The 19,060-nt window shown below is 54.2% G+C and overlaps 5 protein-coding genes across 5 annotated transcripts; 2 read left to right on the forward strand and 3 right to left on the reverse strand.

Annotated features, from left to right (window-relative positions):
* Positions 1–4,140: 4,140 nt before the first annotated feature.
* On the reverse strand, positions 4,141–8,265 carry LRP88_09217 (uncharacterized protein; the record flags this gene model as incomplete). The annotated part of the gene is made up of 3 exons (XM_083245707.1): positions 4,141–8,017; positions 8,074–8,142; positions 8,213–8,265. 3 exons carry the CDS (start codon positions 8,263–8,265, stop codon positions 4,141–4,143), a joined length of 3,999 nt encoding a protein of 1,332 aa, XP_083100201.1.
* A 1,386-nt stretch (positions 8,266–9,651) lies between these two features.
* LRP88_09218 (Snf7 family) lies at positions 9,652–10,290 on the forward strand (the record flags this gene model as incomplete). Its single annotated transcript, XM_083245708.1, has 1 exon — positions 9,652–10,290. The coding sequence occupies one exon, from the start codon at positions 9,652–9,654 to the stop codon at positions 10,288–10,290; it is 639 nt and encodes a 212-aa protein (XP_083100202.1).
* A 432-nt stretch (positions 10,291–10,722) lies between these two features.
* On the reverse strand, positions 10,723–13,632 carry LRP88_09219 (F-box/WD repeat-containing protein; the record flags this gene model as incomplete). Its single annotated transcript, XM_083245709.1, has 2 exons — positions 10,723–13,406; positions 13,461–13,632. The coding sequence occupies 2 exons, from the start codon at positions 13,630–13,632 to the stop codon at positions 10,723–10,725; spliced, it is 2,856 nt and encodes a 951-aa protein (XP_083100203.1).
* A 1,239-nt stretch (positions 13,633–14,871) lies between these two features.
* LRP88_09220 (uncharacterized protein) lies at positions 14,872–16,936 on the reverse strand (the record flags this gene model as incomplete). The annotated part of the gene is made up of 3 exons (XM_083245710.1): positions 14,872–15,960; positions 16,009–16,473; positions 16,694–16,936. The coding sequence occupies 3 exons, from the start codon at positions 16,934–16,936 to the stop codon at positions 14,872–14,874; spliced, it is 1,797 nt and encodes a 598-aa protein (XP_083100204.1).
* A 508-nt stretch (positions 16,937–17,444) lies between these two features.
* On the forward strand, positions 17,445–18,941 carry LRP88_09221 (major facilitator superfamily domain-containing protein; the record flags this gene model as incomplete). Its single annotated transcript, XM_083245711.1, has 4 exons — positions 17,445–17,673; positions 17,726–17,826; positions 17,878–18,052; positions 18,106–18,941. 4 exons carry the CDS (start codon positions 17,445–17,447, stop codon positions 18,939–18,941), a joined length of 1,341 nt encoding a protein of 446 aa, XP_083100205.1.
* Positions 18,942–19,060: the final 119 nt, after the last annotated feature.

Raw genomic sequence — 19,060 nt, forward strand, 5'->3', positions numbered from 1 at the left:
TGGATTCGCCTGATGAGGCGACGCGATGCGATGCGAAACTCGAAGACCAACGATAATACCTATTACGACCTTGATGCGATGACGACTAGACAAAACTAGAAGTCATGGAACGACACGGCCAGCTATCATGGGGTTTGCTGGGCATTTCTATTTCTCTCTTGTTCCTTTTTTCTTTCTGCTCTTCTTTACTTGCGGAGATACCCCGACTCATGTCACTCCTTTTTTCTTTTTGGGATGATTCCCTGTATAGCCACGACGGCAACTCGCAAACCCCTCGCGTTCTGTACTGCGCTGAGCAGAGCAGACAGACGCGTGCACATTAGTTATTATTGGTTATTGTCTACTCTAGACCTGTACATAAATGGATGGATGGACGGGAAGGGACTGGATTGGAGGGGCGTTGCCAGGAACATTTGTTTTGCAGTTGAAAAAGTCAAAAAGCTTAGATCAGGAGGGAGGGAGGCGAAAAAGGGACAGAGCGATATGAGCCTGTCCCTGGAGTTTGTACTGCTTTTTTTGGTTTGGTTGATTTCACCCTCTTGAAGGGTGCATGGTACACACACCATGCACGACATACAGGTTCAGATGCAGACACAAAGAGACAAACAATTGAGTTATCCGTCGACAATGGATGGCAAATGCAGATAATGGACCTGGCCAGGGATGGATGATTGGATGAGCATCTCTGGCAGGTTGGGCAAAACAGGACAAAGAGGGGAAGCCAGAGACGAGCATGACATGACACAAGGGGGGTTTGTACAATCATGTGTATCGAAGAGGAATGTGTCTGTGCCTCTCTAATGGCTTGGTGGAGGGTGTAGGAGAAGCCCTCGGACCCTGAAGAGGAGTCGAGGAGCAATGAAGTAAAAGAATAAAAACGTTGAACAAACAAGTTGTCCCATGATGTTACTCGTGAGTTGCTCATGTTGCTCATGTTGCTCAATGGTGTTTACTGAATGTTTCGATTGACAAGAATGTTTCGTCGATCAGACCACCTCTGCAAACTGACAGGATGCAGTGAAGCCATCACCCTTGAAAAGCCAGAGACGGTTGATCCAAGCGAGGCAGAAGGGTTTGAGCGTCGCACTGCCTGACGCCGCGATACGATATGATGCGACCCCTCGCTGAGCGGGCGTCGCCTCACCAATATCCAATCCAACACGACGCGAACCTTTCAGGGCCGAAGAACGTAAACCATGACGACAGAGGCTTGACCTTCCCCTCCCCGCGTACGGGTAACATACGCGTCGGAGAGTAGACGCCACCGCGTTTGAAGACCGACATGAAAGGGACGAGCCATTGGACATGAAACCACAACACACAAAAGGCTGCTTGCATCGTGTGTGTGGCACCAGCACTTTGTTTAATGGAAGGATGAGCCGGGTTGGTTTTAGCCTTGACAGATCTGAATATGTCGTCGCCCGTGGTGGTGGTTGGAAGTACAAACGGGAGGATGCATTCGGGGAAGAAAGAGGGAGGCCAATGCTGTCTCGGAGTTGTTGACAGTCCTCGGTGTGGGTGGTGTCTCTCGTATTCTGTTGTTTTCTGTATGCATACACGACTGATGAGTATCTTACGCGTCTTTGTTCTTGAATAGACTTGGAGATGTGAAGAGCGAAGCTTCTATATGTGCCACCTGTCGCTGTGCCAGGACGAGTTGCACAGCGAGGATAGGTCCCCGTTTGACGAAGTCGCGGGGTTGATGCGGGACAGGACCAGGTGGACCCTGTGCGCCTTTGACAGACTATTGTGTATGCTTCTGGTTTATTTAGACGGGACGAGTTGAAGTCGGCTGTGCCTGTCGTGAATACTCGGGTATGCTATGTAGTGTATGCAGACGGATGTATAAGGCTAGGATACTGTTGATCATGACTATGCTTGGGCAGGACTTGATCACTCTGTATTAAGCTTAACGGGTGTTGTCGATCCTATGTAGATCCATTCAACCACAATACATAAGCCTTGTCTTTTCACGGATATATCGCCACTTGCTCCCACATGTTTGAGTACGTAGAGCTATCTTGCCCCACATTCTACTCAATTGACACATCGTAGAGACAATGACTTGGACGCAGCCTTATTGTCAAAGGCTTATTCATCAGTCATCCAGTGATGATCTAAGACTTAGGAAGCACATGTGAGACTGCGGTAGGAAATGACGTGCACCACTTGATCCAATTTTGGCATTACGTCTAAGACACAGAGTGAGGACATTTGTTCCATCTCTGTCTCCAAGTCTTTCAGCCCTATTTGAGGTTTCAAGGACCTAGAATAAAGGAGCGACATGGGGTACTTTCGAAATACTGGTTAATGATGCGCATTGAGAGTCTGTTAGTGCTGAGGAAGGCACGGCACGAGGTTACTTGTACGGCCAAACATTAGTCATCTCTGTGTTCATAGGCCCCGGGCCTAATCTTCTATTGAGTCTCCAAGGTTTGTCTTGGCATCTCTGTGGTCGTTGTCAATCCATATCTCTATAGGAGAGGCGGTTTGTTGTCCTGGTATCTTGAACGACGCCGCCTCTGTAAAACATCCAGCGTCGAAAGATAATCAACAACTACCTTGAAGCGATGCTAACTCGACGCACATTCTTAGCCCCGATGCCCCCGACCACTCTGAGAAAAGCTCTGGAGTCGTCCACCACTCTGGAAAGAACATCGAATCAGCCGAAGCCCGCACAATAGACGTCTCGACATGTTCTCCTCTTAGAGGAACGCGCCCGTCTGGCGCGGTAAGAAGGGAGTGGGCGGCTGCGAGGGGGGAGTTCCGAGCAGCTCAGGGATTTCCGGAAGAGGTCATGGGCAAGAAGGAGCTCCTCAGTTTCGGCCTCTGTTGGACCGTCATCCATCTCTGTCAAGTCTTGTAAGAGCCCCGGTGCGTCCTTGACCCATTGGCGAATACAGCGCCGGGCCCGTTTACGACCATGACATCCATGGTTGCAGGTAGGGATTCGTCCGGTCGGTACTGCCTCATGAACGGCGACATGGACAGACTCAGGCTCCCTATTGGTCTCGACTCCCGGCGGTCTGGAGTCGCCTTCAGAGACCCTGGATAGGGTCGACGCGGATCCTTCATCATGCTCCGCCAACTGTTCTGGAACAGCTCGGTTTATGGCCTTGGAGGCGCGAAACCGATCAAGACGGAGCCAACCTGAGTCGCCCCGTTCACGTCGCCAAAGACGCCCAGACGGCTCCTGAGAGCAGCCTTGTGGACGAAAGGCGCTCAGACGCGGAACTCCTGGCGTCGATACTCTAATTAAGACTCCTGACATGACCGCCCTGAGTTCCCTGCAGGGGAGAACACTCTGTTGTTCCGTTCCCCCGCGAACGGCTTGACTCCTAACAACACGTACATCCACGGAACTCCTTGCGTGAATACTCTGCTCAAGACTCCAGACGTGCTGGTCTCGGCATTCTGAATAGTGCCAACCGAACTCCCGGCATCGAGACGCCCAAGGTGACCGGAGCAGATGAGACTTTGGTCATGTCATAGGATGACTTGCCGGTGGTTACTCCGGCTCAGAAGGCCAAGGCTACTTCTCCGTCGGAAGCTACCCCGATACAGGCCACTCCTCTGAAGACGAACGCTGGCCACCAGATTGATGGCGCGAGTACTGAGCCTCCCATGCCTGGATTCTTGTTCATCACTCAAGAATGGAAATAAGTCATGGATTCTAGAGACGATGCTTGTGCATGTTAGCTGGGCCGCATTACCTACTGTTGAGTCCTTTGTAGACGCAAGGTAGACATCACAAACCATCACAAGATGGAGAGATTAAAGGCACGGCGTCAAACATGTCATTTCCATACACGAGCCTCCCGGCTCTCCCAGTCCAACACTATCAATCGTCTTTCCTCGACGAGATATCCCAAGAGCCAAAAAAGAAGCAACAAACAACAGTCGACCAACACAAAAACCAACTCACACACAACTCAGACAACAAACAACAAACACAAAACCCCCACTGTGGTATCTTGCGCGATCACCAACGCCGCGCCCAAAAAATGCTTTTCCCCCAACGCCCCAAAAAATGCAGTCATACACATTGAATTATCTCCTCCCTAGGAGGATCGGAAGCCATGCTCCCCCCTTCCCCCCGTCTCGTTGCCATCTTCCAAAAAAAAAAAACACCACGCTCCCTCACGACTGAGAGCGGGTTCGAGCCCGCGTCACCCGCTGGGGCTTGGCGGGCGTGCCGTTGCCCGCCATGCCCAGATCTTCAGCGGCCTTGACGGCTCGCTTCTTCTGGACAGTGGACTTGGGCTTGGCAACGCCCGTCTTCCCCTGCGTCACCTTGGCCTTGGTAGGCCGTCCGCCCTTCTTGGGCTTCGCCTCCTGGACGCTCTCCAGGGGCTCCCTCCACCCCACCGACTTCTTGCCCTTGCAGGCACTTGACTCATCAGACGCCCGGCTCGCGTCCGAGTCATCCTCGCCCTTGGTCTCTGCGTGCTTAGCCAGGACCTGGGCGGGATACTCGGCGCTCCCCTTGTTCCTCTTGGTGTTGAGGCGCGTCTGGTGGGTCAAGTCCTGTTGCTCGCTGCGCACGCTCGAGTTCAGGACAGCGCCGCCGTTGCGGCCGGCGCCAGACCGATTCAGCTTGATCGGAGTTGGGATCGACGACTTGGGAGCACCGCTGGTCTGCTCCCGCGACCGAAGTCGCGTCGATCGCCGTGTGGCTGGGCCCTCGGCCTCAGCCACCTCCGTCTGCTTCTCCACAGTCTCCGTCACCTCTGCTGTCGCCTCTTCAGCATCAGCTGGGAGATCTGTCATCTCGATCGCCAGGTCTGTCTTCTGGCGTGTGGTCTTTGTGCGGCGAGCTCGCTTGGGCGTGGTCTGCTTGGGCTCCTCCTTGCTGGGCTTGACCTTCTTCGCAGGTGACTGCACTTCGCCACTGTCGTCGTCGTGCTTGCGCTTGTTCTTCTGTGGGCTTCCCCTGTTAGGGCTTCGTGCTTCCAGAGGCTGTCGCTTTGCAATCGGCGCCATGGGAGATCCAGTCTCGGTAGTGGTGGTGGCGATACTCTGGCGGGAGCGCTTGATGAACTCTCGCATGTACTCGCGGCCAGGGCTATCGTAGTCATGGCGTCGTGTGTCTGTCATCTGGGCAGGTGCTGCTTCTTGCGCAGGCGTAGTATCAGGAGTCGTCTTGACTTGGGGAGTGTCAACGGATTGGGCCGTGGTCTCGGTGGGAGCAGCCTCGGTAAAGCCAATCTCAGCAGGTGTGGTCTCAGTAGGTGCAGTCTGGACAGGCGTAGCTTCAGGCGGAGGATCGGACTTCGCCTTCTGGGCGGGAGTAGCTTCTGGTAGATCGTCCCAAGAGACAACAAGAGTCTCGTCAGCTCCAGTCACCTTTGGGGTCTCGATAGGAGACAGGTCGGCGGGAACAGCCTGAGTAGGGGTGGGCGCTGGTAAGTCGTCCCACGAGACAACAAGAGTCTCATCTGCACCCGTTACCTTGGGTGTGTCGAGGCTAGGAGTGTAGTTGGTGTTGTTTGTGATGCCAAGGCCAGTAACATCAGGAGTCCTGAGGATCGTATTAACACCAGGGGAACCACGGATGCCAGTATTATTGATAGAGGTAAAGCTGTTCGCGGGGGAACGGAAGATCAACGTGTTCTCCGCTTCCGGGAGCTCTGGTGTGCGGAAGCGAGTTGTAGTAGAGGTGTTGTTCACGACACTGAACGCAGTGATGTTAGGGGTCTTGAGCAGACTATCAAGAGCAGGTGTTCCGCCAATGATCGAGTTCGGCACAGGGGTGAGGCCGTTGCAAGGGGAGCGGAAGAGTAGGGTGTTCTCCGCCGGCGGGAGCTCCGGGGTGCGAAAGCTAGGTGTACCGGAGACATGAGGAGTTTCGAGCATACTGTCAATGGTAGGTGCCTGGTTAACAGCAGGGGACTTAAACGTGATTCTCGGGGAGGAAGAAATGGAGGGCGACATGGAAAACTGAGATCTGTCGAATCCTTGGCTCGCGGGGAACATGTGGGCGTACTCGGCCGATAGCTTAAATCGGACAAAGAGTCTGCCGTTCTGCTCAGTGACAACGACCTTAGCGTGGCCCTGGCATCTGTCGTCGGCCATGCGAGAAAGAGAGTAGACGGGAGCGGGAGGTGAAGAGACATAGGTCCCGAAGATATCAGGGTTCTGGCGCATGTCGATGTTCACAACGCCGTGCTCAATCGTGGCGGTAGGGGTGGGATGAGTGTTGGTAGGAGCTTGCTCGGCCTGATCGGTGGCATCGGTGTCGGCGTGGATCAGCTCGACAGTAACATCCTCTTGAATGGGCTCAGTGACAGTGTCAACGTCCACTGTGGGCTCAGGCTCGGTAACCTCTTCGACGACGCTAAGTTCGACGGCGGGAGCAACATCAGGGGTAGACTCGGGTTCAGTGACCTCTTCAACAACGCTGAGTTCAGCGGCGGTAACAATATCCATGGTAGTCTCAGGCTCGGAAGCTTCCTCGACGACGCTAAGTTGAGCAGCATCAATGTCGGTAGGAGTGGACTTGGCGGGGGTAGAGGTGACAGAGTCAAACAAAGAGCCAATCGAGATGTCATCGCGGAAGATATCCTGCTCTTGGAATCGAACCTTCTGGGGAGAAGAAGAAGCGCGGCGGGCCTTATCCTTTAAGTACTTGCGGAGGAGGGGCTCACTCTGGCGTCGGCGGGCCTTGTTGACGTTCCTAATACGCTTAGGCTCGCTAGCCTGAACAGAGTTGTTCATCCAAGAGATGGAAGAGTTGAAAGATGGCGAAACAGTACCAAAGTCAAAGGAAGCGGGCTCGGCAGATCGAGGAGTAAGTTCGAACTGAGGCACCTGAGGAGTAGTGGGAGGAAAGAGAGCAGCCAGGCCGATGGGGCTGTCGGTCTGGATGGGGGTAGCAGGCGCCCGGGTAGATCGAACGGGGCTGAAGGCCTGGGGAGTGGAGGGATCACGACGGCTCCATCGAGAGGGTGTGGGAGCGACAGGTCGAGTGTGAGTGAGATGCTCAACTGAGTCATCCTCGAAGGTGTCGGCGGATCGGGTGAGAGGAGTAGAATCGATACCGCGAGGAGTAATAGCAGGCTTCGCGGGGTTTGGCGACTGCTGAATGGGGGTAGAAGGAGCCGAATCGGACTTGGTAGGAGATGGAGAGGCCTTGGGGCTCGAGCCAGGAACAAGCTTGTAGACGCTGTTTGTGAGAAGGCGCATGCTCTTCTTGATAGGGCTGGTGAGTCTGGCAATTCGCTTCTGTGGCGATCGCGCTTCGGCGTGGATAACGGGTCGGAGGATGGCTGTGGGAGTGGGTGGTTCGGTGTAGTCGGTGACATCGGACAACCTGGGTCCGGCAGAAACAGGCTTGCGAACGTTGCGCTGGGTCTGGCGCATGATGTAAAGAGCCTCGGCGATGGATGCCGTCTTGAGGCTGACTTGACCGTCGCCGTTGATCATAGCTCGTTCGATAATAGGAAGGAGTTGGTGGTAGACGCCAAGCTTGTTACCTCCGTTAGGAACAAGTGACACAGGCACATCGATAGTGTCGGCCCCGGCGTATCGCTTCATGGGCACGACCTGGACAAGTTCACCGCGTCGGGCTGCAATCTTGTCTACAAGGTGGGTTTCGGTGGATGTGGTCATGTAGTAGTTGGTAACGTCAACTAAAAAGTCAGTGAGTGAATCAGTGGCAGAAACGGCAGACATACCCTTGGCGAGCATCCAAATGTTAGCTACTTCAGCTTCAGAGCAAGCTTGTCCCTTGAAATCAATGTCTCCCTCAACAGGCTTGAAATCCACACTTCGACGTCGAATGCGTCGCGACTCTTCCTCGAGAGTAAACTCATCGGCAGCCGGCTCAGGCTCAGGCGCGGGGGTCTTGAAGGTCTTTATGACAACGGAGTCGAGGTGGCGGCGTCGGGTGCAGAGACCGACTCGCTTCATGATCTGGCCGGTTTGACCAGTCGAGGCATGGCGCTGGATCGGGATGCGAGACCAGGCTGGAAGGCGAGAAATGGGTGTAGGGGCGGCGAGATCTGTGCTCCATGACCTGCAATCGCGTTAGTCGTCTCGTGCGTGGCGCAACAACATTGTGCGCAAGCTTACATGTTGGTGGCTTCTGTGCCGGTCTGGGCGCTGGAGAAGAAGGGGATGAAGGAGGTCGAGACGGGTTGACTTGGGGTAAATGTTAGCACACAATAGAAGCTTCAATAGGTATGGCTGATAAGAAGAACAAAGAACTCACATCTTCATGGGCGATTGCCCGAAGCCCCATTTGGGGAGATCCGCGGCCGCCATCGCGAAGGATGTGCAGCGCGGGAACGAGAGAAAGTAAACAAACCGCCCAACACAGCGGGGCAACGATCAAAGAGTCGACGAGAAATCGGTTAAAGACGAAGCTTAAATGAAGCCCGAAAGTGTAAAAGAAAAGTCGGTTGACTCGAAGATCGTGAAGCGCAAAAGGGTGTGTGTGCGAAGAAGAGAGAAAAGTTCGGGTACGAATTGCGCGGGAAGATTGTTTGGTGGAGTGTGTGTTGTGTGTTTGTAGAGGTTGCTGGGATTTGGGAGTGTGGGCGGGTACGCTTCTGCCAGACGCGTCGAGGTGCGGTGCCAAACAACCGCGCGGGTCACGTGGGGCGCACCCTTTTGGACTCCACTCTGCACAACGCGCGATGGTCGCCAGTGATGACCGCCGACAGGGGATGCAGTGAGGGGTCAGGTTATTCAAGTCGACGCGCTGCTCTATTGTCGAAATTTACTGGCTCAGGAACGTCTATTTGTTTCTCGACAGAATGAGGTCCACGTCGCAAAGTCCCGTTGGGTCAAGGACGTTTAAAAAAACATGAGGCACTATCAATTGGCGTCAAGCTCGGAGCGCATGTAAAATCATTAGAATAGCGCCCCCAGAACCAATCGCTTGAGCCTAATTAGACCTGTACTGAAACTCTGCCGATCAGCCACTTTACTGGCAATTCCCGAGCGGCCTGCGCATGGAAGGCCCCCGTTCTTGGTCTTCAGGGGTCCTGGCCTCACCGATGTTTTCTGGTGGTGCGATGATTGTCTGGCAGTAAATGAATGGGAATTTGAGGCATGCGATGCTACATTGGGCTATATACGGAACATCTTTTTATTGCAGTTTCTGTTCAAGTTTTGAGAAGCATTCATCAAGGAACTCCGGCTGCATCAGATATCCAAATTGAAGTTTGGGCACGCAGGTCTAGAAACTAACAAGACTCCAGTACTACTGCATCAGTTCAATCCTCCTCAAAGAATAACAAAATTCGGAATTAAAATAATCATATAGCATGCAAAATCTCTTCTACTGTTACCCTACAGCTTCAAGGCTTATTTCTACCAAAAAAATTGACAGCCCTTTGCTCTGCACATTAGCAACATGCGTCAACTGGCCAAGGTACCTTGCTGACTCTGCTTCATTTCTAAATCCGCCCGCCAAGCAATCACACATCTCAAGCTTAGTCATCCAGATAGCTCCCCCATTTCGGCAAGGAGGGGTCCCGCCCCGCCACTTGGTCGCTTGAGCCGCGTGCGACCAAACGTCATCCCTCCAGGCGGCCATCTCCAGACACCCAAACCCAACCTCAAAAGCGACCTCTCCTCCAACGAACACGGTCAAACCCCTTCGCCGAACCCATACAATCCTCTACAGCTAGCAAATCATCCACCATGAACCGTCTCTTTGGCTCAAAGCCCACGGGCCCGAAGCCCACCCTCAACGGCGCCATCACCAACCTCGACACGCGCATCGCATCCCTCGACACAAAGGTCAAGGCCCTCAACGGCGAGCTAGCCGCCTACCAAGAGAAGCTATCACGCATGCGCGAAGGACCCGGGAAGCAGGCCATCAAGCAAAAGGCGCTCAAGGTGCTCCAGCGGCGCAAGGCATACGAGGGCGAGAAGGAGAACCTAGAGAGCCAGGTGTGGAACATGGAGCAGGCGCAAAACATGCAGGACAACCTCAAGAACGTCATGACGCAGGTCGACGCCATGAAGACTACCAACAAGGAGCTGCGCAAGCAGTATGGAAAGATTGACATTGACAAGATTGAGAGGCTGCAGGATGAGATGGCTGATCTGATGGATGTTGGTAACGAGATTCAGGATAGTCTGGCGAGGAGTTATGACATTCCTGACGAGGTGGATGAGAGCGAGTTGGATGCTGAGCTCGAGGCTTTGGGTATGGAGGTTGAGTTGGAGCAGGAGATGGGCGGTGCTGTGCCTGGATTCTTGCAGGACGAGGTTGTGCCAGAGTTTGTCGACGAGCCTCCTCAGACGGAAGACAAGGTGAAGCAGGTTGCGGGTTGATAGACGCTACGACACTGGATGGTATACGAGGATAGCATCACATGTATCCAGGCGAATTCCTTTTGCTACAGGCGTTGGTTGGATAAGGAGGGTCTCGCTCGCACAAGCATACAATTTTCACGCATGTTTCAAACCGCATTTTGACTCCAATACGTTTTTCTTGTTTTTCTCTCCATCCATCGCTGTATTGTGATCCTACAAGAATCCTCTATAAGCACATGATATATAATTGTCATACACTCTGAATTCCAAAAGTACGCCGCCTCCTCTGTGATCGAGTTGGTGGTACAAGCTCATATTCCAGAAATTCCGAGAAACCGCCCCCATTTGCTTGCTATTTCGTGATGCAACCAAAACAACAAAAAACTCCCTGCTCAAATGAATGCTGCTTTCCATGGAAACGAAAGATTTGAATGGCATCGCCTGGTTTTTTTAGTCGACTGTTGCAAAGAATCGCACAGCTTCCTCCAGTTCTGGGTCCTTGTTACAGAAATCCCATCCCACGATGACAGGGGCTTGGCTGCAGCAGATGATCTTGCGGGCGTCAAACTGAAGTTTGAAGACGCGCGCTGGCGAGTTCTCTGCTGCTGCGATGTGCGGGTGATGATGGCCCGGGGGCAGGATGTTTTGGGCCATGTTCTGAGGTTGGGCCGGCATGGCCGGTTGTACAGGCGGCGCGCCTGGAGCCTGTGCGAGGGTCACGACAGGAGGGTGTACAACCTGTCCTCCCAAGGGAGGGTTGACCGGCATACCGGGGACAGCGACGGCAGCACGCGGGGCTCGTGGGTGACCAGCTCCGTTGCCGTCTCCAGAGCCCCCTTGGCTTGATTGTTGCCGCGGTGGCATCTGACTGAGCTGGAGAGCAGCCAGAGCCTCTGTCACCACTGCCCTCAACTGCGCTCTGGCCAGGGGTGAAGTCTGGCGCTCGATGGCTGATTGCAAGTGAGAGTGGTGAGCCAGAGTGACCGGGTACGTCTTAAGCACTCGCTGTAACGCGGCCGGTCCATGAGGTACGGTCTGATCGATAAGTGCCTCGTATGAGGCCGATGTTCGCTGGTTGTCCCCATGGTGATCTCTAAGCATCATGGGCCCCGTTGATGAACCGCTCGCAGGCGGAGAGCGAGGCCCATTTGCCTGGTTCGTGGGCCGGCCATGCACAGTTCCAGCCCTCGCCGCCGCCAGGTTAGACGCCGCCGCGACGGCGTCACGCTGAGCAGCAGCAGCCGCCTCCTCCTGTCGCAGGTGATGAGCAGGCTTCCAGACACCCTCCTTGTCGCGCCTCCAGACGATGATGCTCTGGTCATAGGAGCCGGACACGATGCGGCCATACTTCCTACCACCACCACCGCCAGGGGGGAGCTTAGCCCCGAATGCCTGGACGTCCTGGGGTCGGGAGCTGCCTGCGTTCGCCCGACGATCTCTCCGACGTCTTCGCTCCAGGTTGTGGTCGATCTCGCCAGCTTCAAAAGCCCTGAAGTACTCGGCATCCACCGCCTTGGCCTCTGCCTCGTCCTCGACCTTGCTGTATGGTAGATCTCCAAATCCAGCCTGAACTGTGCGAACCAGATGGGCGTGTCCTCGCAGTTGGGCAACCCTCAGCCCGGTGGGCGCGTCAAAGATACAGACCTCGTAGTCGCTACTGCCGCTGACAATTCTGCGCCCATCAAACTCGACACAGGCGATGCCCTTCTCGTGCGCTGGGATCGTCTGGGTGCAGACCTGCTCGGGCCAATTCCATACCTTGATGTGCCTATCTCCGGAAACGGAAACAATGGTCCGATCACGAACCTGGATAGCATTTACGGCAGCACTGTGCCCGTCCAAACGACCAATCATGGAAAACGCAGGCCTGATGGGAAGCTCTTGTGACAGGTCGGGTTCGTAGCCGTACCGTCGCAGGTTGGTCGGCACAGGACTCACCAGATCGTGTCCACCATATCCCAGATCCCCGTGGCGTAGAGGATGTCTGTTAAAGATCTTGATGGTCTTGTCTTTCGACGAGGTGACGAGAATGCGCTTATCGAACCGCACATTGAGCACAGACTCATGGTGAGCTCTAGTCAGCTTCTGTACCAACTCTCCGGTAGAAAACTTCCAAATGAAAACGTTAGAATCACTGCTTCCAGAAACAAGGAGATCCTCTTGGGGATCAGCATCAAACTGGAGGCAGAGCACAGAGCCCACATGGCCAGTCAGCGGTGGTCGGACCAGTCTGCGAGTGTGCACATCCCATATCCTCATAGTTTGATCCCTGCTACCGCTCACAAGGAAGTTTCTGTCGAACTGAAGCGTATAAACACACTCTTGGTGTCCTTCCTCGGGAAAGTTCGGATGGGGGAACTGAAGAGTAGTAAACTTCCCCAGCTCCCAGTTCGACTCGAGTCTACGACGCATAGCGTACAGGTACCGCCAGTTAATGCGATATCGGTTTCTGCTGACATCCCAGGTATAGAGATTAGATGGCGGCAGCATATTGGATGCGTCGGCGGCTGACATGGGTGGCATTGAGAACTCGGTGTCGCCGCTTGGCTCCTTACGCTTTCCTCTCGCATCTGATGATGAAGAAGATGTCCGGTCCAGGCTCGGGATCCTAGTGCCATCAAGGTCCATCTCTCCCATAGGGACAACCGCAGGCCGGCTCGACGAGAATGACGACGCTGGACTCCCAAACATGCTTCCTGCAGTCGAGCTATCGTTAGGGCCGGGTGTACGGTCGCCATCGGTCATCTCGAGGTCTTCATCGCTATTCACAACGGCGCGGATCTTATTGGGATGCGCGTCCTGCATCGACTGGAGACGGTTGAGTTGGCGGATCGAATAGTTGAGGCCATTGTTGACTTTGGCTTCGCAGGCAGCGATCTCGGAGTTAATGGTCTTCCACCCTTCCATATAGTAAAGGCGCTCCCATAGCTTCCGGTCCAAAGCCAACTCATACCAGGCCCGGCATGTCTGGGTCACGGCAACTAGAGAAACAGGATCGAGGCAGCCGAGGATCTTGAGGCAGATTTCGGCAGGAAGGTACTGAATAAAGTCGATGTAGAGTCTCGGGTTTAAACGGTGGACGATCTCGGCAATGACGGACGTGGGGAGGTTATCGAGTAGAGCCATGGTCAACTCTGTAGATATGTCAGCAACTCATGTCGAAGAACGAGTCGAACGGCGATCAGTACCAGTCTTGACCTGAAGCGGAAGAAGCGACGAGTTTGCGACTAGCCATGCGCTCAGGTCGGAGGGAGACCGTAAGGAAGCGAGAGCAGATGAGAGATCTTGATTGACGGTCGGCGTGAGAGGATCTTCGGAGTAACCCTCGTCGGGCTGGTGGGCGGGAGAAAAGGGATCCATGGAGGACAAGGACTCCTTCTTGGTCATGGTTACGAGGCTCGAAGCCCCTGTCGACGAAGCAGAGCCCCAAGCGGGAGACCTGAGGGGAACCAAGACGGGTTTAGAGCGCGAGAGTCAGCGCCGGGTCCAAAGATGCGCGTGCTGGCTCAAAGGGTTGGGGGATCGGTTCGTTCGGTGGGAGGACGAAGCGGTGCCACAACAGGACGCGCGGAAAGCGAAAGCAGCGCGACGCAAGAGATCAAGCGCAGAGTAACCAACGTATGGAACAGGACGGAAAAGTATGCACACGGATATGTACGGGGAAAAGGGACGAGGAGGGGGATGCTTGAAACTGCGGACGCGAGCAGTGATGGATGGAATGGAATGTTGGAGACGATGACCACCACGGGATGAATGTGACGGCGGTGGAGGTGAAAGTGGAGGTTCTAGGCTCCACTCATTCACTCACTGCAAAAGCGCATTGGATTGATCGACCGAATCAATTTGATTGTTTCTCTGCCGGCCGATACGGGCGCGGCTGTTTCTGGCCTTTCACAGTTTAGCGCCAAACCCTCAGCTGTGGCTGCCCCCATAGCGGCAGTCGACGCAGGGCCAGCCCCCTAGAGGTCAGGGGGGATTAGGCTTCTGGAGTCGGCGAGCTGCAGCCTTACAGAGGGCCGACTGCGAGTCATTGTCCGTGTTGACAGGCTGCGGATGAATGGAAATCAGCATCATGTGTACCAGAAGCAGTGAATTAATTGAAACTATTGGCCATCAATGAATCAATTTCCATGCTCTAGCTTTGTTTAAACCCGTCTGTCAATCCGTGCGCAGACGATGCGGCTTAAACATCGAGGCGGCAGCCGATGGACGACGGGACGGGAGGCGTCGGGTCAGCAAAGGCCCAGGCGGGGCGAGATCTGAGTCTCGGGTAGGACATGGACCACGAACAGTACAAGGACTTTAATTGACACCCTCGCCTTTGTCATTGTATTTGTGAATCAATATCGAGTCGTCACCTGATGAGTGAATCTAGCAGGTTTTAGGAGTTTATTTGGCTTGCTTGCGTTATCCATTGCGCGATCTTGGGTCGACGTCGCGTGACCTCAATTTTACACAAAGAAATTGATCGACTTGGGAAATGTGCATCTCGATGTTACTAGGCAGCCACTTAACGCCCGCTCAACATTACTTCATACAACACGAAAGATTGAAAATTAGTATTCAATAATACAGCGTCTAGAGTAACACAGACATCCCTCAGAATGTCATATTAAAATCATCCATATCCCACGGAAAATCCTGAAGCACCGTGTCCCAGTCCGGCGGTAATAGATGTTCTCCTTCAATGTGATGCTGCGCCTGTTCGGGCACGCCTCCGCCGTCAGCGACAGTGGTTTGCTGACGGCCATCTCCCTTCTCTGATACCCCTTGCGGCTCCCCTTCTACTTCTGCGCCATCATTCTGCATCATCATCATGGCCCTCTCCCTCAGAGTGGTGAGAACCGTCCACATCAAGCCTCTGTGAGCACCCGTCTCCCCCCTGTTAACAGTCGCCAGATGCTTTTCAACCGCTTCAAACGCCCTTGATGCGTTTGGCCCCCGTGGACAAGCGCATAGATGCCTCAGGATATAGAAGATCATGTGGTACTGCGGAAACGCGCGAGTGATCCAGTGATAAGGCGAGAGATCCTCGACATCCCACATGCTATTGCACTGCTCCAGCACACTCAGGGCCTCGAGAAGGTTGTTCTCCGTGGCCCAGAAGTTTCGGTCGTCTGGTTGGTGTAGGCTCTGCCACTGTCGACGACTGACAATGTCGAGCTTCTGCACGAGGAAGCGGGCAATCACCACTGTCATCATCTGTTCTGGGATGAGCGGGTTGCAGCCTTGTAGTATCTCGTGGGCTCGGACACTGGCTTCTTTTACCACTGCAGCACGCACCTCCTCTCCTGGCGTTACTTCTGTGGACCAGCCCATCTGGAATAACCGTCCCCATGCTCGTGCTATCTGGATGTTGACCAAGGATAGGGTCATGCGCGTCCAGCCCGGTCTTGACTCGGGGAGCTCCTTCATCTCAGGGGAGAGATCACTGTCGTGGAGGTTTCGTGGTTGGTCAACCGAGTACAGTGGATTAGGACCTGATGGATTCTGGAGGCCATAGTCCTCGCCTCCTCTTCCGTCTCGTTCTAGGAAGTGCCACCACAATCGCCGGCGGATCTCAGACTCGAACGGGGACAACCCGAGTTTCTGGCCGTCTCGGTGAAGGCCCATAGATTGCGCCGCTCGGAGGGCGAGGCCATTCATTATCCAAACTGCTCGGCCCGAGTTGTTGACTCGCATGGCTGCCTGTTGTTCTGTTAATATCAATCAAGTGGTTGCGATATTGCCACTCACCAAGTAGACTGCAAGGGCCTGCAACAGAGGGATGGTTGGATTTTCTAAAAAGTCCGTCTCGGCGAGGGCTTGCTCTAGGCCTGCCTTGTAACGATGGAGGGCTGTTTGCCTGTCCTCCCCCAAGAAGGCCTCTACCACATCTCGGTCAAGAGCGGTGGCTGAAGCGTAATAGATGGCAAAGCAGACACCCAAGTTCTCGGCCGACGCCTTGGAAGGATCCTGCAACACTGTGTAGATTCGCACCTCGGTGGTTGGAACATGCACGATCTTGGTACAGGGGTCAACACTTTCCACAAACATCTTCCAGAGCTTCATGGCGAGTGCCCTTGGAGGATGGAAGCTGGCAAGAGGTACTGTGGAGGAAGTGTTTGAAAGAAGGCCCATGGGGTTGAATGGTGAAGCAAATGAGCTGCTCGGAGGAGACTCGCTCCTCGGTGTCGCCAAAGCTGTCCGTACATCGTGTTCCTGAACATGTTAGAGGATGCGTGAGTGATTGAGATTGATTTCACACCTGTTCGATTACACGGGAGAAGAGAACCTCATTCACATAGTGACTAACTCGGCCTTTACTTAACAAAAGACCCTCACGGCGGCTCTGCTCTGTGGTTTCTGATGCTGGTGAATTCCTCGGTCTCGCAGGGATTGCTGTTGATGGAGTTGGTAGTGGTACTTGTGGAGAAGCTACCTGACCAGACTTGAAGGCCTCGATGGTCTTTTCCATCTCGGATATCCGCGTGGCGACATCGCTGATGGTGGTCTTGCGCGTCCGGCGTATCACGTCTTGCACAGGAGGATACGAACACGGGAACCCACCGCGTATGCACTGATTACAGGGCAGCTTCTTGTCGCAGCGGACCTTTCGGCGGTGGCATACGGCGCAGGACCGCTCGATGTTGCGGCTCGACTGGGGCCGAGGCCGGGATGCCATGGTGGAAGAATGGGGGTGTGCCAAGGCTTGTGACGGCCGAGTCGGTCGGTGCCTACCTTTTAGATGTTCTCAAAGATCTTCGGCGCCTTGTCGTCAGCGAGGCCGAGAAAGGATGGCCCAGGCCGAAGCGCTCGGGGTAATAAAGGTGGAGAAGAAGGATCGAGCTTATTAGTTCCCCGGCCGATCTAGCTTCGGTCTCGGCGCATGTTTATCCACCGACGCCGAGCGAAGCAATCAGGAGCCGCCGTTCCAAGATGTTTTCCCCTGTGAGAGGGATTGCGACTCGGCTTTCGCTGTTTGCCCTCGCGCGCGGACTTAATGCTAGATGTGAATAAGCCATTTGGATGGAACCCTATGGGGCTGATGGGTCCTTTTATCTGTCCGAACCCGTCTGGCGAGGGTGGTATATAACATTAGCTTGTCCACACACTCCCTGTTTATCTGATCCTTAGAGCGACAGCATCTCAAGAGCCTCACGACAAGTGCCGACGACTCAATTACCTTGACAATGACGGCCCCCAACACTCCTTCGTCGCCTCACATGTCTGAGCTCACGCTCCAGGCGGACCAGAACCAGATCAACAACACTGGCCTGCAGGAAAAGTCGGACTTTGAGGAGGGTAGCACGCAACCGACACCACCACCCAAGAGTGGAGCCCCGGACGGTGGACTCAGAGCTTGGCTCGTCGTGCTTGGCGTTTGGTGTACTTCGTTCTGCAGTTTTGGCTGGATTAACAGTATGTGTCACTGGAGATGCTTTGATCTGTATACGTGGCTGACACTTGACAGGTGTTGGAGCTTTTCAGGAGTACTACCAGAATGATCTCCTTAGCAATTATTCTTCAAGCACCATTGCTTGGATCCCCTCACTACAAATCTTTTTCATGATGGCAATGGTATGTTTTAATTATCTTCACTTTTCAATTTACTGACTCTTGTAGGGACCCGTCATCGGAAAGCTCTACGACACTTACGGTCCTCGCTATCTCATCTTTGTGGGATCCCTCTTCCACGTCTTTGGCGTCATGATGGCCTCCATCAGCACCCAGTACTATCAAGTTCTCTTGTCGCAAGGTGTCTGCTCCGCCCTCGGTGTCTCTGCCATTTTCCAACCTGGTAAGTGTCATGTCACCCCTCTCATGCAGGCCGGGTTTCACTGACATGGCCAGCCCTGTCCACGATCCATGCATGGTTCGACAAGAACCGAGGAGCCGCCTTTGGTATCCTCTCCACCGGTTCAAGCATAGGTGGTGTCATCTTCCCCATCATGGTTAGCCGGATGATCAGGGAGGTTGGCTTTGGCTGGGCCATGCGCACCTGTGGCTTCTTGATCCTCGGCCTGCTCATCATTGCCAACCTCACCGTCAGGGCTCTGCACCCCCCGCACCCCCAGAACATGAGCAAGGATCAGATGATCAAGCCACTCCGTGAGCCAGAGTTTGTGCTTGTCATGCTCGGTTTCTTCTTCTTCACCTTTGGCATGTATGTCCCGATCAACTACCTTCCAGTCCAGGCGCTTGAGGTCGGTCTGAAGCCCAGCATTGTCGATTACCTTGTCCCCATCCTCAACGCGGCCAGTTTCTTTGGACGTGTCATCTCTGGTATCTTGGGTGACAAGATTGGAAAGTACAACATCTTTGTCCTTGTCTGTTATCTCACAGCCATCTGGATCCTTGCCCTTTGGATCCCCTGCAAGACTGAGGGTGGAATCATTGCCTTTGCCGCCCTCTTCGGTTTCTGCTCCGGCGCCTACGTCTCCCTCATCGGACCTCTCGTGGCACAGATCTCGCCCATGCGAGAGATTGGCTTCCGAACAGGCATCGTCTTCTTCGTTGCCTCGATCAGCGGTCTCGTCACCAACCCCATCGCCGGAGCCATCATCGACAAGCCGAATGGTTGGGTTAGCGTCAAGGTCTTTGCGGGAGTGCTTTGTCTGGCTGGCACAACCTTTATCCTCGGTGCGAGGGTCCACCGTGTTGGATGGAAGATCAACGTCGCCTTTTAAGCCTAGAGGGCATTCGCATTTATCGTTATAGACTTGGAAAGAAGGGCACACTTGTATAGATTGTAGACGGACATTTTCAGGACATCCTGCTGGTTTTTGGTACATTTCTCATCTCACTA

This window comes from Fusarium phalaenopsidis (assembly GCF_050370095.1).
Source record: "Fusarium phalaenopsidis strain FUZ10S chromosome Unknown contig_32302, whole genome shotgun sequence".
Classification (NCBI taxonomy): Eukaryota; Fungi; Ascomycota; class Sordariomycetes; order Hypocreales; family Nectriaceae; genus Fusarium; species Fusarium phalaenopsidis.